Source organism: Stylophora pistillata, chromosome 9 (genome assembly GCF_964205215.1).
Source record: "Stylophora pistillata chromosome 9, jaStyPist1.2, whole genome shotgun sequence".
NCBI classification, from domain to species: domain Eukaryota; kingdom Metazoa; phylum Cnidaria; class Anthozoa; order Scleractinia; family Pocilloporidae; genus Stylophora; species Stylophora pistillata.
This window is the reverse complement of record NC_142527.1, coordinates 2,791,124-2,810,652: the sequence shown is the minus strand read 5'-3', so window position 1 is coordinate 2,810,652 and position 19,529 is coordinate 2,791,124. Positions and strand designations below refer to the sequence as shown.

At 38.5% G+C, this 19,529-nt stretch overlaps 1 protein-coding gene and 1 long non-coding RNA gene across 3 annotated transcripts; one reads left to right on the top strand and one right to left on the bottom strand.

Moving 5' to 3' along the window:
* Positions 1 to 47: 47 nt before the first annotated feature.
* LOC111326877 (protein diaphanous homolog 2) lies at positions 48 to 18,036 on the bottom strand. Of its 2 annotated transcripts, XM_088732326.1 has the most exons (28): positions 17,848 to 18,036; positions 17,514 to 17,705; positions 16,042 to 16,149; positions 15,776 to 15,906; positions 14,545 to 14,683; positions 13,682 to 13,806; positions 13,352 to 13,457; positions 13,077 to 13,187; positions 12,615 to 12,733; positions 12,017 to 12,133; positions 11,654 to 11,769; positions 11,364 to 11,428; positions 11,043 to 11,159; positions 10,543 to 10,567; positions 9,664 to 9,816; positions 8,660 to 9,012; positions 7,937 to 8,153; positions 7,556 to 7,683; positions 7,283 to 7,351; positions 6,851 to 6,937; positions 6,398 to 6,550; positions 5,794 to 5,923; positions 4,867 to 4,991; positions 4,361 to 4,525; positions 3,027 to 3,095; positions 2,539 to 2,614; positions 2,207 to 2,314; positions 48 to 2,108 (listed from the first exon to the last, which is right to left on the bottom strand). In XM_088732326.1, exons 1-28 carry the CDS (start codon positions 17,893 to 17,895, stop codon positions 1,873 to 1,875), a joined length of 3,588 nt encoding a protein of 1,195 aa, XP_088588452.1. In that variant the 5' UTR covers positions 17,896 to 18,036; the 3' UTR covers positions 48 to 1,872. The 2 variants fall into 2 exon arrangements, with proteins under 2 accessions (XP_088588452.1, XP_022786698.2); XM_022930963.2 differs by lacking the exon at positions 9,664 to 9,816 and having other exon boundaries at positions 17,848 to 18,035.
* Positions 3,648 to 5,687, top strand: LOC148722789 (uncharacterized). Its single transcript, XR_015991433.1, has 2 exons — positions 3,648 to 3,799; positions 3,998 to 5,687. It is a non-coding gene; the product is annotated as an uncharacterized LOC148722789 (long non-coding RNA).
* Positions 18,037 to 19,529: the final 1,493 nt, after the last annotated feature.

Genomic DNA, 19,529 nt, shown 5'->3' with positions numbered 1-19,529 from the left:
CTATTAAGAACTTTAACAGCTCGTTACACCAAAAGACAGCTCAGTAATTATCGTGTTTTTGCTTTATTCATATTCAACATGAACACAATCTTGACTCTGTACAGAGATACAAGACTCACCTGAGCCTTACATTTACGGCATCACAGCATATTCACATCATTACCTAAAACATTTCGATTGAGAAGCATTGTTTGTAATCATCGGTGCTTCGCTGTTGGTTTAACCGAATCTATTGCAGCTTCTCTGTGACTGTCAACGTCGGTCATCACATAATACCGGGAAAACTCGTTACGTGACAACCTCAACAAAGAAAAGCAGACATATGACTTTAAATCACGCGATGCGACCTGCACAACACGGTGTATGTCACATGAACGCAAAAGAGTGACAAGATAAATCAAACATGCCCAAACCCCTTTTTCAAAATGTACCATTTGTGTCCTACTTTTCAAATTATCTACACAGATCTTTAAATAAAATTCAAAGAGCTAAGCAACTGTTAAAAACAGGAAGCTTTCTCGTGAGTTTTATCAACCTAATTAAGCAAAAATCCAGGGAATAAAGTGACCCCGTTAATTCAGGTGGGTGAGGGAGTTAGAGAGGATCCCCCTACAGTCCTACCCTGACACAAATATTCGTTAAGTGTATCTTATAAGACCAAACTAAACCCTTCTACGAATATCATACATTTCAAGTTGCCCGAACTAGTTATGTTTAACTCCATTTCGCTCCATCTCAATTTGGTGTGTCGATTTAAAGTAATTATTGAATATTAAACAGGCAACCAAAAGTTTCTACCATAATACATAAAAACATGTCTACAAATCACTTTGGAAACCAAAATTAGTGTTACTATGATTTATGTATGCAAGTAAGAAAGACCACGCTGATTACATAAGTATTGACTCTTTGCTTTTTGTACACTGGAACAGACGACATGGCACGTAATTTATCGGCGTTTACGCCTTGTACATAACTGCAATGATGATAATAGGGACTTTAAGCAAACCACGACGGCTACGGCAACGAGAACGTGGAAAAAAAATAGATCTAATTGACAGAACAATAGCTCAACATGTGCGTTTTAAAACTTTGTACATTTCTTAGCCGTCCCTTGCAAAACAACAACGTGAAATCACCCAAATTTGCCTCGTCTGCGAACCGAAACCGCGGCGGCAAATTATTTTAATTTACATTTGGAACTCAACGCTACTTTTATGCGTTATGTTGAGTTTGAGGCCTGGCGCCCTATGAGACGGCAAACACATGCAGCCATTTCCGAAATTCGGCAAGAGTACCATACATTAATTATGCATTCAGACTAGTAGACTTTGTTTTTAAACTTTGTCGTGAAAGACAAAGAAGTGGAATGCATAATTAAATGTATGGGGTTATATGGTACTCTTTCCCGAAATTCTAACTAAAAATAGAAACTCATTTTTTAATCGAAGTCTTCCGTGCCGTTGCCGTCCTGACTGCTTAAAGTCCCTAATGAAGAAACAAATGATTCTTGGAAGCAGTATTCATTGCAAGATTATAGATTTAATGGACTTTGCAGTCAGCCGTTTGGAATTCAAAACAATCCGTGTTCCACGAAATAGATTTTTCATTACATTTCCTATCATCTTTACTGATTAATAAGTTTCTTAATTTTCGCCATCGCTTCGATGAGCGTCAATAACACATTTTACCCAAAGTAGTAGTAAAGACACACTGATACGGTCATGCAAGACCGCCGTGGTATAAGTCCCAGTGAACTCTCTCAAACAAATAAGAGAAATTCCTGCTTGGGCTGCTGTTTTTGTTTCCACTTTAAGTAAGACCATACATGACCTACTGTCCCGCGAAGGACCTTCTCTCATCTTGCAACACTCATAACTTTTTTAATCTTTCTAAAATGTCCTGCGCCTCGTCTTCAAGACCCTCTTCGCTTTTCTCTCCTCCTTCGCGCCTGTCGTCCTTTTTTCGTCTTGAAGGAGCTACGGGCTGATCATCGATATTTATATCTACTGCATTTTGCTGCCCGTCGACAACATTTTGTGCATCCATTATCTTCTGTACGGGTATATTTGTGCGGGTTCGTGACCGGCGTAAGTCCACAGGTCGAGCTGAAAAGATGGAAAAGAACATTATAGATGTGCGTGATATGTTCGCGATAGTTAAGCTGGCGTTACAGGTGTCACTTGCGTTATAAAGATCGTGTTACCTTTTTTGCCTCCCGCCTTTTTCCGCGCGGGTCGGGTGGGATCTCTAAAGGCAGATCCTGTGTTGAGCGCCTCCATGAGACCGTCTAAAACTCCCTCTTGATCATCATCTACAAAAAATAAATTATTTTAGTTTTCGTTTCATCTGAAAGTTCATAAATATTCACGCCGTCAGAAAAATCTGGTGGCGGTAAAGCAACAATGGCGGGAATGTCAAGAACAGTTAGCATTGTTGGCACTGGCAAAGAGCGCGGAAATTTATGTCAATCATTCGCTTTTCCTGTTTGCCACACAGTGCTGTAATTTCCAAGGAAAACAAGACCTTGCCACAAACCTGCATTCATATCCACAACAGGCTTTCGTTTGGATTTCTCAGTTTCCATTCGCTTCTTCCTTTCTTTATCTTTTTCCTGCAATGCAAGAAATTAGGATTGTTTAGCCTTCAGAACAGTGCGAACACACTCTTCGGGACACTGTTTATCACACTTACCAGCGGTATAAAACCTTTCGAATTCCAAGAAGAGATAAAAACCCTGTTTAAAGACTTTCTGTTTTTCTCTTAAATAATCGTTTAGGACGAGAGCAAAATGAGAGCCGCGTGGACTATCACGAGCGAGATCGGAAATAAAAACGAGAAGGCGAACGCGCAATAGTTCTCACGCTACACCCTCACATCGGGCAGTGAAACGGCTGCCAACAGACTAAGAAATTTATTGTTGAGCTAGAAACGATGAGAATGAAATTCAGACCTACCAAAACCAAGAACCAAGTCTTTTGCGTATAACAAGAGTCATGCCGCTCAACAAAGAACGAAAACCTTACCGCTCGTTCTTTTGCCTTTTTATCCTTTTCTTCTTTCTCTTTTCGTTTTGCATTGTCCTTCTTCGCTTTCTACAATATCAACAAATAACGTACAAGACCTCAGCTCAGAAAACTAAGCAACAAGACAACTTATTGTAGTAATAAAAAATAGACTGCAAAAAAATTAGTATTTAAGATAAAAGTTAGCGAGTTGAAATCGAAGACTGATTGAAAGAACTCGAGGTAATCCCGAAGTATTTTCGGTCTCACTTCGTGAGATTGCTCGGGCATTCTCGAGTTCGGGCCGACTAATAACGACCTTGTCTACACTGAGTGAATGAGTGATATCATTGTATATTGGAGTCCCATACAAAAAAAAAAAAAACAAAAAAAAAAAAATTCGTTTCAACGCTTCTCCTTCAACTAGTTAAAAAAAAAAAAAAGCGATCCAAACCATTCCTTAGCCCACCCGATACTAATGCTTTCCGTTTGCGTTACAGTCAAACTAAGTGAAGCGTACCCCTCAGGATTACATTAATGATTTGATTATTTTAATATTGAACCCGCTACTCGTTTCAGGAGCGCAATAACGAATTGAATATTTGAACATGGAACCCGCTAACCGTTCCAAGAATGCAATAATGGATTGATTATTTGAATATTGAACCCGATAGCCGTATTCGTTTGAAAAGGCGCGGATCATTGTTCAAATCAGTCCATTTCTGATTGGATTATGCGAACACGTGATGATGGATCGGAACTATTTCAACATGGCGTTAGACATGGTGGGAAAGGTGAGTACGAGTGTTGTGTAGAACTTCTTGTAAATGTTGTAAATGAAATGTTATCGAGAGCTTTTTTCGCCTATTTACATCTTGACGAACTTGTAGAAATTCTTGTGTGTATTCATGGTCGAAAAAAATAGTTTACGGGCGAAGCCATCGATCGACTGTTTTCGCAGTGTTTTTACAGTGCAGTTTGTTCATTTTCAGGATTCCTCATCAACTAGAACAATCTTATTGGACTTCAGAAATGGACTTCTAATTTTAACAATGATCCGCGCCTTTTCAAAACGGATACGGCTATCGGGTTCAATATTCAAATAATCAATCCATTATTGCATTCGTGAAACGGCTGGCGGGTTCAATAATCAAATAATCAATTCATTATTGCATGCTTGAAACGACTGGCGGGTTCAATATCCAATTGATCAATTCATTAATGTAATCTTGAGGGGTACGCTTCACTTAGTTTGACTGTAAGTTTCCGACTTTCAACCCCTTATCTAATAACATATGCGCATGAAGACTCAAAACTGCTGGAAACTAACCAGCAAATGTCAGTTTTCGTTATACCTCAAAAAAGTCTAAGAAGGTTTTGATGTCACCGAAGAATTCTTCCATGGATGTTTTCTTGATGTCCAAGCAGAAATACTCCACCAGCTCCTTGTACATTGTGGTCATGTTTTTGTGCATCTCAACCAGGACATCTATTTGGTCTTTGGCACTGTTGTAAAAGCCGTGAGTATTGTCAAAGAAATATCTTGCAAACAGTCTCTTTTTTTTTGTCGAAGAATTCACAACAAAGATCTCCACGTTTGACAACCAGCTTGCAATCCCATTGAACTGAGTGTTGCGCTTAAATCTCTCTCGAGAAGGAGAAAAAAAGTACACTTCTAGACAACTGCACTATTAGAATTGGCAACGGCGAGAGACGATAAAGAGAACAATTATGGCTCCACAATTATGAATTTTATGAGACAATCGCCCTCCGAAGGAAACGTTTAGCGCAGAAAACAAGATATCAGCAGCAAATGACAATATTTATACTACAACGACAAAGTTCACATGTTAAAGGATATCTCCATAACCGGCATAAACTTGTCTTCTGGATCATTGTGCGGCTTGTAGATTTCCAATTCTTTTTCGAGCTTCTTGAGGTTTGCCTGCATACTGTTGATTGATTTCTGAAGAATTTCATCCGAGACTAAACATAGAGAGTACAATGATGGTTAAAAAATGTGCCAGTACAACACTTCATAACAGCTTGATTATCAAAGGACTAACGTCAACACATTTCCGCGTTGCATGCTCGCAAATCGCACATTTTGTAGCAAAATTTTAAGGAAGTTTGACAGAAGGCAGAGTAACATGCAAATGAGGAGCATTTTAGGGCGAACGAATGCTTAACATCTAGACGTTGAAGTCGCCATATTGAATATGGTGAGATCGAGGAAAGCCTAGAGCGAAAAAAAAAAATAATCAGGAGAGATGAGGTGTGGGGTCGAAATATTTTTGCCTAAGCCTCTCCCCCCTCACTAATTTGTCGTTACCACCCCCTCCGTAGTAAAGTTATTGTATCAAGCGTTCCTAAATCTTACCAATCCTTGGTGGCGCCTTCAACGCCAAATCGGAAGAGTGAGTAAGCAAGCTAAAAGTACAGTTCGATACTATTTTCACAGATGAAGCATGCAGCCGACCCACATCCAGTTCTGTTCAAGTGTTACCCGTTTAAAACGACTTTTCTTGACCTTTACTGGAACTCATTGTGTTTCAGTTCACTCATCGTCTAAGTTTAACTTTTCCGAGGAACATGTGAACTTTGTTGAACCAATACCAAATTCTCCGAACTAAGTTCATAAATTGTAACAGTGACAGACAATAAAAAATATTACGGATGAAATCCTGGGAATGAAAGGGTTAGTTCCAAGATGCTTCGCGTTTACGTTGCATGACACGCCTCCCTAACCAAAGAATTGCGTGACGTGACGTGACAAGCGAGCTCTCACCTCTGGCAGCTTGTTCAACGTGTGTTAGCTCTTTTTCAAAACCTAAAATCTCTGGATATCTGGTTTCTATGATGTCGTCCAGAAAATGAACCAAAGTCAACTGACCGTCCACGGACTTGGTTGAACTCAACTGCAAAACGGAGAACATAACAATGTAAAACATCAGTTAGCTCAGACGTTTGATTACCCAGAATATTACAGACCTAAGTACGGTGCACAGAGAAAAATAACCAGCTTTCCCAAATTAAGAAGTTCACTTAAACACTTTATGTTCTCATTCTTAAAAATTTTAACCAACTATACAGAGAAGGGCGGTTATCCTTAAAGGAATAAGCGTTTTGGGTCCTCTTCCCAGCACAAATGTTACCTGGAAATCGTCGTGAAACGGTCAAGAAAAGCAAAGAGGGTAATCTAGTCAACTTTTTTTCACGGTAGTAGTCATTAACACGCATTTCCCCAAAAACGTTTTTTAACCCGGTTAAATGGCATTTAATGTCAGCTGGGTCGAATTCCTCGTGTTCTCTCTCTTGGCAGTTCGAGTACAAACTGCGCAAGGTTCTTTAATACAACAAAAGTAACGAAGTTCTGGCTATGGATCGCTCACCTTGGTGAGATAGTTCATCTCAAATCCCATGGATCCCTCGTTCCTGGATCCAGCGTTCATGTAGTTACCCATGAGAAGAACTAGTTCAAGAAACTTGGAAAATTTGGGGCTAGTTTTTACTTCTCTACATGCGGCAGTTGCATTTACAACGTTCTGCAAAAAGAAACACAGGATAAGAAACTGTACAAAATGGCATCTAACGTCTTCTCTTCATTACTTTAACATTTTTCCTATTGAAGAAAAAAGACAGTTATAATGCTTAAAATGACTTGAGTTCTTCGAATTACTCTTCAGAGAAACTGAACACAAGAAATGCTCTTTCCTTCTCTCCATTCTAGCTACATGTAACAACTAGAAAGTTAAGATAAATATCTAATCCATTGATTTTGGTTTTTTAACGACGCAAAGATTTCTATCCATCGCTTTCAGCTCGATTTCTGGGCAAAAGCTTACCGGTTTAACATCTTGCATTTCTTCAGGAAACTTCATCTTGAAAAGTATCATGTTCAATCTTGGTTCCAATTTTTTAATACCACTTAGCTGGAAATCAAACAGTCACAAGTCAAACTTTCATACCAGTCCTGAACAACAATTTCAGTCCATACCACAATAGCGCTTTTAAGGTGGAAGCCCTTTAATTTACTCGAAAAACACAAAAGCAAATCATTTTTAAAAACCAATCAGGACGAACCAAACCAAGGTGACTGCGCGCGTTTTCCCGCCAATGAGTGACTTTCCACGTCTCACCGCGGTTTGCAACATCTTCCAGCGCTTAATATTTTCCCGCGTTTCGCTTTTGTTACGTGTCTTGACATGAGTTTCATGAAGTTGATAGCTACAAAGGTATGTCGAAGTTTCCAAACTACGATCTCTTAAACAACCTACCAAGCAAGCAAACTGTTCCGGATCACTGAGATCGTCAAAATTTTCTTTCATATTTCCAAGCTGTTGCATCTGAAACGAAAAAGAGAGGGTGTTAAAAATTTAGACATATTGGAAAATAATAGAAATACGTTTAAATAGACAAGGATTCCACTTCTTCACTCATTCTTTTATCGACATGTCAGTCAGTCAGTCGCCGGGCGTCGGTCGGTCAATCGTTCGTTTCTTCGGTTGGTCAGTCGTATGTTCGTTTAGTTGGCGGGTCAATCGCCTCACCTGATCTGGCGATGGAAGATACTTCAGTAGAGAGTTAATGGCGCTTTCTGTCAAAACCACCTGATCACAGTTCATAATCAACTTCTTGACCTCTCTATGTGGTAACTTAAGTGAGCCAAGGAAAATCGCTGCAGGGCAAACAAAACATGTGTTTACAAGGTAAGACGTGGGGTAGAGTTAGTAACTTAGTGCCAGGGTTAAAGATGAAACAGGCCATCAATATCCTCGGTTCGACTTGATCACTGCGCAACCAATCAGACAGCATTACACTTCAATACCAGAGAACCCATCAGAGCTCGTGTTAAAGAAGCTGCTAACCAACCAGACCGAGGGCTCGTTCTGTAAACTACAACATTGGAACAAAATATTTGCGACACTTACATAAGTTCTGCGCGCTTTTTGGATCGATAATCTTTAAATCTTTGCCTTTTTTCTTGGCCGCTGCTTTCTTTTCCATTCCTTCACCGCCCTCTGCCTTTTTGGGAGCACCTTTTGCGGCAAACGTCTTCGACAGCTCATCAAATAATCCAGGCTTTTCCAACTTCTCCTCTTTCGTTTTTGCCCAGAAAGTATTTTCTGTGAAGTTCTTCATGTTGATCTGAGAAAAATAGATCATATCAATTTGTTACTACGATCGTCTTACCAAATCGACGTGAGATGCCAACGATTTGGCCAGGAAGCAACAGCAAGCAGTCACAATGTGATATTTTTTGTGTTCGCTTTTATTCTATTAGATAAAAAATAAAGCCCTAAAGAGTTGTACTTGGAAACTGAGATACGCCCTGCTAACACTCCTCTTACGCGAAGAAGGTTAAATGAAAACTTTACTTCCGAGATAAGTCGAAGACGGAGCCAAAACGATAGAAAATCAGTGACAGGCATTATGATGGCAAAATCGACAGTGAAAATTGGAAAGACGACAACATTTCTTCAGGTGCTCGACATATGCAACGATGCCGAGCAGCGAAAACGAGAAGTGAAGCTCCAAGTGGAGGACTCCTCATTCTCTTTCCCATTCCTCTCGCGGCTTCGTTATCCACTAAACAGGGAGGCACACAGGCAGACCAGAATGATAACGAAAAATGACATTTTGACGGCACAAACCTTATTCCAGTTTGCTCTCTTCAGTTGTACGTCCTGTTTGTATTTCTTCTTCGGAGCAACACCAGGAGGTAAAACAGGTACAGGGGATCCAAACGGAGGGCGGGGACCCATGCCAGGGAACGGCGGAGGCGGTGCACCCATTCCTGGGGGTGGAGGTGGTGGCGGTGGACCACCACCTGGAAAAGGTGGGGGAGGTGGTACTCCACCACCAGGAGGGGGTGGCGGGGGAGGAGGAGGCGGACCCCCACCGGGGAATGGGGGCAACGGAGGGGCTGGGGGACCTCCAGGTGGAGGAGGAGGTGGGGGAGGGGGAGCAGCTCCACCCGGTGGTGGTGGAGGCGGAGGGGGGCCACCTGAAAACACAAATTCATTATTTTTTTAATCCAAATAGTTGACAATGCTAAGTAAAGACGAAACATGAGGAAGCTGGCATATGAGTTTTAAATTTCTCTTAGAACACAAGGAGCTACTGTTTTACACAGCAAGAAAGCAAACTAAAACAGTTACAAACAGTTTTTAAATCATTCATTCAAAATTCATAAATGGGCTAATTTATGGTTTTTAAAGTTTTATTATTGGCTTTAATTTATTTCACAATTACTTCCCATTGGGAATAGGAAGAATGTTTATGTTAAGCTTCTAAAAATGTCTCATGTGAACTCAATAAAGGACCATCTCTTATCATGCATACGCGTGAGAATGGAATGGCAGAAGCTCCAATCAAACAAACGTAACAAACAAAAAACTGATGTATTTTGTGGCACCATGTTGAGTATGATGCGTTGGAGTGCGCGTGGAGTGACAAGCAAGATAACTAGATTGCTCCAGGGCTATCACAAGAGCGAGAGGAACTGGCTGTCTGTCTTGGCAGTGGAAATGAAGGAGTTGGCATAAACTTTTATTTTCTTCCTACCAACTTTAAGGGTTCCCCTCCCACTAAAAACCTCTTGAAAGCACCGTCCCCACAAAAACAAACATGCTGGCATTCAGAAGAATTTACTTACTTGCTACTGCAGAGGTAGCTGAAGGAGGAGGAGGGGGCGGGGGTGGGGCTGGAGGAGGAGGAGGTACAGGGGGTGTAGATGATGGGGTGGGGATCATGAAAACTCGAGAGCATGGTGGAGCAACTCCTTCAGTTCTGGGCTGTGATTGGCTGACTAATAACAAAAGATGTATGATGTTAAAAAAATTTTATGTGATCCAATTTATAAAAATTTCTCATTAACAAGTTGTTACAAAATTAAATATTACAGGTTAGGAATTAGGTAACATTTTATGACATTCAAAGCTTAATTGTAACAGTCACATCAATAAGGATGGCTTCTACAGTGTACAGTGTACAGTGCTTTCTTTGAAACAAGTTAGATTCTGACGTGCAAAATGACAACTTTATTGTCTTGAGCAGGAGAACAAAGAGGAAAAGCTTGGTTTATGATAACCCTTTACTTGGATTAATAATGAAATTTTCAGAATCTAGAATTAAGCAAAGATTATGGGTAATCTGTTACATCTAGAGACTTTGAGCCTGGTAATATTGAATTTATATGATTGCAAATTTAAACAGTTTTATGACAGAGGGTTAAAATTAGGATATTGAATATTTCGTAGACAAAGTGACATTTATTTGTTATGTGCATTATTATTTTGTACAACCAACTTTTTCCGAAAATTGACAGTGGCTAGTTAATCCTACTGCACATTAGAATTTCCTCAAAATCACTGATTATGATTATCATGTAATTTCAAAAATCATTTAAAAAAGTGTAAAAATTTATGATCCTAAGTTATTCAGCAATTAGACTGAGATTTTTCTCTTTCTAAGTTACCTTAAAAGCATTGGCACAACAAAGATGGACAGTGTGACAAGTTAAAACTCTGTTTACCTGATATAGGAACAGCTCGCTTGGCCTGAAATGGAAAATGGATTTATGCATATAAATATGATATAATTATTAGAGAAAAATCGAGTTTCCAGATGGGAAACTCGATTTTTCTCTTATATTAGGAATTGTTTATTTCATCTCTACATGCTCACTTTGGGGGCTGATATAATTATTATTTGTGAAAAAATATTTGGCTAGTATGATGCCGTATTTAGTCTCCGCCAGATAGTTTTTTTTTTGTAAATTTCATCTCAGCCAAATGCTTTACACAAATTTCAAGCAAACTGGTTGAGCATCGTGATAAACATCTTGACACTGCAAATGGGACTGAGCACAAAGCTCAAGGAGTTCACTCAAATTTATGAAAACTATCTGATGAGTCTCTTGGCGGAGATGAAATGCGGCATCACACCAGCTACAAATTTTTTCACAAGTATTAAAAACTATTGCCACTCAAATCATAACACAGTGAAACCATAACTCAATGAATCAGATTGTACCTGTTCACGCGCTTCTGCAAGCTCCTTCTCCAGGGCAGCTATCTTCGTTTCAAAATTTGTCGACGTTAATGTTAATTTAGCTTCACATTCTTGTCGCATTGTTGTTTCAAGTTCCAGCTGAAGAAAAAAAAAGGTTATTCAAAACAAGAAGAGTTACCTGTATTCCGTCAGTATCATTACTATAATCGAAAAAAATTTTGACCTACATATGCAGCATTACCAACTGTTAACTCAAGTGATGTAAAGCAAATAAAGAGATTTCAACTTCTCCAAACATGTGAAGTTACTCTTACTTGATAAAAATATCTGCTGTCTACATACCTTAGTTTCCAGCTGCACGGATTTTTCAGCTGCTTCCTCATACTGTGCTTTTTCAACCAGATTTTCTATGGGAAATACAAGGAAAAAAATACAAAATGTGATGCTTTACTATTTTTATATCTTTGTTTTGTTTTAATTAAGTGCCATTACATGCCACCCCTTAGCAGCCTCTTCACATTTCAACATTTCTTATTGTTTACAGCTACTTTTTCAGAACATTCAATGCACAGACAACAAAATTAATTGAAGTTTTTTCAATTAAAAAAACAGACAAACAAGAGGAAACTCACCAATGAGGGGTTCTACATCGATATCAATTCTTTTAAGGGCAAAGTCTGGATCAACTCCACCTCGGTGAAGGACAATTTGAGATATGCACTCTTCAATTAATTTGTAGTATTGAGGTCTGTGAACAAAAACAGAGAAAAAAAAGTGAAGTTATCCTTATAGGCTAAATTGAGAAATATCCATTTTGGAGAAAAAACTCTTTCACAACAAACTTTGTAACCATTGAGATGTGTTCATTGCCAATTTGTAAGGCATAAAACAGATGATTTGTGTCTAGGAGAAAATAGCTGGACAAATTGACCGGCACCAGTTGAGAAGTTATATCAAGCCTTGGGCTGAGCAACAAAAATTCAAACAGACAGTACCTGGCATAAACATCATCTCTAATGAGCAACAAGTGCTGGAGTATGGAGAGGAACATGGGTTCTGATGGAGTGTCTTGGATGAGGTTTGTTATTATCTGTATAATCTCATTTCGATCCCTGATAGAAAGTTAAGGTAAAATTTTGTTGTGCGTCTTTAAAAACAACTAACAGTCTTAGATCTTGATTTAATGTTACATTTACAAGTGGCAGGAGAAAGGCAAAGCTTTTAAAGAGTATCTTGCCTTCAAATAATTTTTGGTTGTCTCATATACAATTCAAAACTCATGTCAAACTGGCAAGGAAGCTTGCTCTCAAAAACACATCAGACAAAACTTAAATTCACATGTCTTTCTTTTGTTTCATGGTAAAAGTTTAAAGTATGAAGACAAATGATCATTAAATTTTCTACTACTGTAACAGCTCTGTGGCTATCTCTGATGACCTAGATACAGGCCTGATACATAATTATTTAAAAAATGCTTCTATTTTGCTCAAGTTTGATGAAACACACACACACAATTATAAAAGTACTTCTTTCTGGATCAGACCCTCTGTTATTATTTATGACCTATCTTCTATACTGAAATCTGAAGGATACTCAAAGTTTATTTTAATGTCTGTGAATCTCTGCTGGAATTCAGCAGAGTCGTCATCCCTGTGTTCTTCAAAAATGTCCAACTGAACATTTAAATCATCATTTTCTAGTTCTCTAAGATCCTAAATGATACAAAACAAAAACATCCATCAATGAAACTGCTAATGAAGTTGCAAAGTTTTATAAACAGACAGTTAAATAGACTAGATAAGAAGGAGACCAGTACAAAAGACAAATGAGCAGTTGACAAAAAGATAGATTGATAGACCGGAAAAGAGGAAAGCATAAAGATAAACACATCCATAATAGAGAGTTAGACAGAAAGCAAATCAATAGTAGGCAGGTACAGCGAAGGCAGGAAACTTAGAAAAACAGAGACAGTCATTAATAAGGCAGTAAAATTGCAGACACACACACACACACACAAACAAACACAAACAGATGGACAGGAACTCCTTGTCAAACCTGTAATGGCTCATTCAAGCCTTCTCTAGCAAATTCATTTCTCAAATGCAATCTGAAATCCAAGTCATCTGGAGTACTGACGAGGGCATTGAGAAGTTGTACACAAGCGATCTGAAATAATAATGAAATGAAAACTGATTACAGTCATGACTCTACAAAAGGATGAAGAGGTCCCTGCATTGCCTACTTTTACCATGTAAATCCAAGTTGGTTTTCATGGCACTTGCTGCTCTTACTAACCATGAAATACAGACAATGTAGCTATGAGATTTTACCTTCAGATTAGTGTGATCATCATCCAGTGCTTCGACTAGCTTCACAAATCTTCCACATTCTTCTAGCTCTCCACAACGCGTGATTGCCTCAAGGGCTTTATCATGACTGAAAGTAACAAAGTTACAGCCTCTCACTCTCTCAACTGTGTTTCTCTTCTTAATTTTTTCACAAGCTACACTATAGAAATAGGTTCAAAAGCCTTTTGAGTGCCCCTTAGGTTGGGTCCCCTTTCTTGGCAAGGTACCCTTACAATCAAAGAAAGGGACCCACCAGGCCCTCTTTGACCAATTATTTCTAGAACAAACTCCTGTACATGTGGAGAAACTTACTTAACGAGACACACCGCAGCTACCAACTTGACAACATCAGCCATCATGCTAGGATAGCTTGGATCCATTGATCTTGCCAGTAAAACCAAACCATCATCACTTTTTAACATCATATTGAGACCATACTATTGAGCAGAGGAATAGAAAATTATTTTGATTATGAGTGAAGGGTATTATAATAGTTACATAGTATACAAATAGAACTGCTGCATTTCCCCATAGAATCAAAATCAAATACTAGTATCATATAGTGCAGAAGATTGCATGGTCTGAATATCAATGTAAGGCTTGTCCTGAAATGTTGTAGTTGTCAGTTGTTAGGGACAATGCCTGACTTTTCTGAGGAGAAGCCATCATCAGCCCTAAGCAAGGAGTTGTTTGTCAGTTGGATGTTGTACATCAGGCCCTGTTTGTTTGAAGGGTGAATAACACTATCCATTTGATAAACTCTCTCCAATGAATAGTACAGTATGTTTTGTTAACACTCATTGTGGTTTATCCATTGAATAGCATTATCAGCCCTTTGCTCTACTGGGCCCTAATTCTTGAAAACAAATGCATCATAACATATCTTTATACAGTGCCCACTCTGATTGGCTAAGACACTCAATCCATTTGCCTGAGGCTTGAATGCAAGCCGGAGGTTGCTAAGCACTCAAGAAGCAAGAGTTGCACTCGGCTATTGCCTTGTGTGACTCTTACATTTCTTTCTTGCTTAGCAACCTCCAGCATGCATCCATAACTCGATGGCTTCATGCTACATGCTAATTATTCAACTGACAACCAACTCCTTAATTGCCTTTGTTATCGACTCTAACAAACTGATGATCACGAATCTTGTTTTTTGTTGATATTACAAGTACCTTGTTATTCATGAAGGCCTTCAAACATCTCACACACTCGTGCTGTATTCGTTTATCAATGTGCCCTTGCTTTGAGCAGGAATCCCTCAGGTGTTTGATTAAGCATTTGAGTCCCTCTTCACCAAACTCCTGGATCCAACTAAAAATTTGAGAAATTGATGATGTCCTACATGCATTGACCAAGCATTGGATGAAGATGGCTTAAGATTCAGTCAGGAGTTTCGTGAACTCTTAACACCCTAAGATTGATGAGCATTCAAATTCTCCCAATGGAATTACCCCTTGAAGCACGAATTAAGGTCATAAGAATAAAAGAAATGATCACAAAATTGCGAAGCTCTTGATTGTTAGACAAATTCTCCTTGTTAGCTCCTTAGGAAATGTGTAGAGAACAGTATGGAGAATATGCATACTGATGTTAGGGTGTAAAGTGGTTAAGGGCTGGAGAATGAGTTAATTGATCGGCTGTCCAAATCTCCCACTCAGTAATAATTATAGGCTACTATTCCTTATTTCCTCATGTGTCTTCTCCAAAATAAAACATATTTGAACTTATAACATCTGGTTATTCAATAATTTGTTTTCAATGAGGACACTACCCTTCCCATCCCTTAAAGTGCCTATGAAGTAAAAATTTTTTTGCATAATTTTGTAGCTTATTATGTCCTTATTAAGGAATGACAAAAGAAATTTCAAGAAAAGAAATTTAAATCGGCTTTCTGGTGGTTCGAAGTCCCTAAATTAGACGTTATCGGTGTCTCCGGAAACTGGGAACGAGTTTGGCTCTGATGACATAGTTGGTGGTTCTGGCGCTTTGCTTAAGCTTTTGTTTGTCGTTTTCAGAACCACCAACTACGTCACTTCCTTTGTAAGATGAGATTTGACCGCGCGCAAAATGGACCCATTTCAGATTGCAAAATCCAAACTTTGAGGTTCAAAAAATAATACAAGAAAGTTCTTTTTGGTCGGTCAAAATCGCTTAGCTGTGTTCATCAAGACATAAGCAAACAAACAGGGCAAAAAAAATTTTTACTTTATAAGCACTTTAAAAGATATGATTAGGTCATTGCCTTTTGATTGCCTTTTGACCATGAAGAAAATCCCCAGCATATAACAGAAAACCTGCTCATTTCAAATAACTTTATAGTTTTCCTGCTTTATTGAGTTCTCAACACCATTAAACTGCTTTGATAAACTAGGAATTACTTAGCGTGCAGGACAACCAACCTACCTAAGTGGTCTTCCAGTGAGTGACACCCGCACAGACTGCAGCGATTTCAAGAGATGTTCAGCTGACACATCTGATTTATTGAGTTCCTTTACATAATCTTCTGGTGATGTCAACCCAGTGTGCGAAGTTTTCTTCAGATGCAACGAATGAAAAAAAAAAATAAGAAGAAAATCATATCATGTTTACACAATCAACACTGAAAGAACATGCAATTGTACATTCAAGCATGTGGTGTCAGCACTTGTGGCTTTCATTTTTCAGCCTACCTGTGAAGCCATTTGTCTTCTTTTAAAGCTGCACAGCATATCCACTTTTATTACCATATCTCTGTTGCGAATTGGTTCCCGCAGATGTTCTGACAAGTTCATATCCTCCTTTATACCAAAGAGTGGGAAATATTTTTTTTTTCTCAGGTCAGTAATAGTACAGCAAAATTCAAGAGTCACATGGTATATTATCCACCCAACTTCAGCAGTAGTCCTGTAACTAATACTATTCTTTGCCAAGTGAGCTTGAGAAATATAAATATTGTTTGGACCCAAAAATTAACGTCACCAATAAAATATATGCTGCTAGTGTCAGACCAATTTTAGAAATTTGTGTTGAAAGTAAAATTCTAGTTCAGGGCTGTTTACATTCTCTGCCTGGGTCACAAAATGGTAGACAAAGTTTTCAGGCTGTCTTTACTGAAACCCTTCCCAAAACAAAAACTCACAAAATAATGGTGGATTTCAAAGATATCACAAATATCTGGTGCAACTTTAAGTGCTATGTGATAACAACTTCCTGACATATGTAAAAATTTTATCTTCATTAGTGGTACATGACAGGACAAGTTAAAATAAGACAGAGCTCGGAGAAAAGTTATTTAACAAAGAGTTGTCTTAAAAAGTATGTCGTGCAAAGTGCAAAAGCTATAATAAACATTATGTACAACTAGTTAAAATGATGCATTTGTGTTAGCAGATATCTTAAATGACCATGGCTTTGTTACTATCGGTTTAATAATACCTCTTTAAAAACAAGTCATTAGAAAGCGAAAAAGGGCATCTGATACATTAACAGTAAAGCCACCAACTTATACAAAAACATTTCGTATTATTTCAATAAAAAACACATTTTTTTCCAGTACGTGCCTTGCATTGAAGAATGACACTGTTACCAATCAAACCTTCGAACATTAGTCGCAGAACAAATTTAGTTGTTTACACTAACAAATGGAGAGTTGCAAATAGTAATTACGGTTAAACGGGCTTTATTGTTGAACACACAGAAATATGATAATTTTTATCCTTGTAGAGACTTAAATAACATGCAGATAATTTCTAATTTATCCTAAATATCGAATTTAGCTCAATGTCGCTAAATATCAGTTCTAATGAGCACACGTCAACTCTTTGGCAACATCCAATATTGTTCCAAATGATGCATAAATGTTAATTTAATTGCACGAAAATACGGGCGATATTTGTGAGGTGAATAGTTACAAAGCCACGCTTTCGCCGCTTGACAAAATGAGGATATTAAGAATTTAACCCGTCTGAACCACCACAATAAAACTTGATTGTTTGTGAATAGAATAAGTGTTTCACAAAAAAAAATTCACCAGAAATTTCGAAAGCAATTTGGCGCCTGCATGTTCATTACGCATCGCCCGGAGGGTGTTATCGCTTAGCGAACCCGGTTCGAAACATCGCGAAATATGCTTACTTGAAGACGATCTTTCGTCAATACGTACCAACATTTTCTCAAACATTTTGTTGAATTCCTCCGGCGGTAAATGCTTGATCCTTTCAATCTCTTCCTCCATGTCTTGGTCAAAAAGCGGCTCCTCCTGAGTGCTCTTCAAACGCTCCTTCACTTTATGGCCGTTGACATCTTTGTCCTTGTTCTTCTTTGTCTGTTTTCGCATAGACGTGATGCGATTGAGCTACAAAACGACCGGATGAGTTAATAATCACTGTAGCTTTGAGGGAAATTTAGACTCAACAGATCGCGAAAGTCATCATGCGATTTAAAAACAGTCTGCGGAAAACAAGGAACATTACATTATGATTGTTGACTAAACTTACAATGCCGCCTCCACTTTCCTTCGGAGCTGGATTCAATTTGTCCCCCATCCTGCTTCCAGTAGTGAAAACGATACGATCTGAAACGTTATTCCAAAAATAGAGCGTTCACATCTTCTGATTGCTTTATTAGAGACCAAACATATCTCCGCTTTTGCAAGATTAAAATTTGTCGAAATAACGACCACAATTTACGCATGCGTAACTTCCGCTATCACCTCCCGTGAGTCACTACGGGTGCAACAGAACGTTCGCGTGACAAATACTTAAATGGTTTTATCTCTTTTAAAAGCTCGCACGGTATTGCACATATATGAGCTCTGGCTCTAGAAAAGCCAAATTTCTTCTAGTATTTAAATATCATCGTTGTTTGCAATCCAAAGTGATAATTTTTAAACGTAACTGACATTCCTCATTAAGTCACGCAACGCTAAACAGTGTCGCGTGACCTACCTTGCAATGTTTTTCGGCCTAATGAGTTCAAAAGTTAAGCTTTAAATTAAGTGGGTTCTGAAACAATCGTTATTCTTGGCTTTACAAATTAAGCTCAGAAAAACTTTGTTGTTGACAAAAAATGAATCGTGCTGTGTTGACGTCACAATTTCCGGGTTTATAGCGATTCAATCCGCTTTTCAAAGTTAGTGGTTCTTTGTCAGCGTAGCCGTAATTTCCGTGGCGTTCATCGCGGAGAATAGCTTTCTCCTTAAATCACGCACTGCAGCCCTCGCAAAGCTACGAAAAAAGAAAAAAAAAAAAAACAATCCAGCAGACAAAATCATTTTTAAGGGATCAACACGAGTGTCTGAGATAAATCCGGATGATCCGTTTTTAGTGAGCATTCTTTAAATTATCTCGAAGTTTTATGTCAATCGATGCTGTCAGTTTTTTTTTTTCCGGTCAGACTACTTAAATATTGACTTAGGTTTAATTGTAGTTCGCGTGCATGGATGGTGATTCCGAGCGATGGCCATGGAGTCACTTTTAACTACTCTGCCGACTCAAATTATGTCGAAAGATAAGTGTTCAGGAGAACGTGACGTTGCGTTACATTTATAGTATTTTTAAAATGAGTGACAGGGATCAAATGTCAAGTACTTTTACATCGTTCGAGTTTTGCCTAAAAAAAGATCGAGTATTCGCCAAGGAGGTTTTGTCCTTAGTCAGAATAAAGTAAAACTTTGAGTTTAACCGCGGATTTATTGAGTCGTTCTCAACAATAAGCTAAGCGGTCAAACGTCTCTGTATGTACAAAGATTGTGATAACGAAAAGATGCGCTTTCAAGCTACCAGGACTAAGCTGTCGTGAACGAATCGTAAACAAGTACACTAGCGAGTGCATCACGTTATTTTGAAACCGCGTATTTTGTTTGATAAAAGTCATAAAGCTCAAAACGAAATGGTAATTCAACATGGTATCAGCATTTGAATACGCTTTATGTAACAGCGCCCGTGCGCTTTAATTTCCGCTGTATTTTTATATTCCCCTTTTTTAGCCTCTACAGCATTTTACGTCACGATGACTCTCCGCTAGTTATCACGTGACTTAATAATAATAATAATAATATAGATCAATTTCTATAGCGCATTTCCATGTAAATGCTCTAATGCGCTTTACAACACTGTGCGGGGGACTTTTCCAGACTGCCGGCGGCAGTTTACAATTAATAAAGGAGAAATTTTTACAG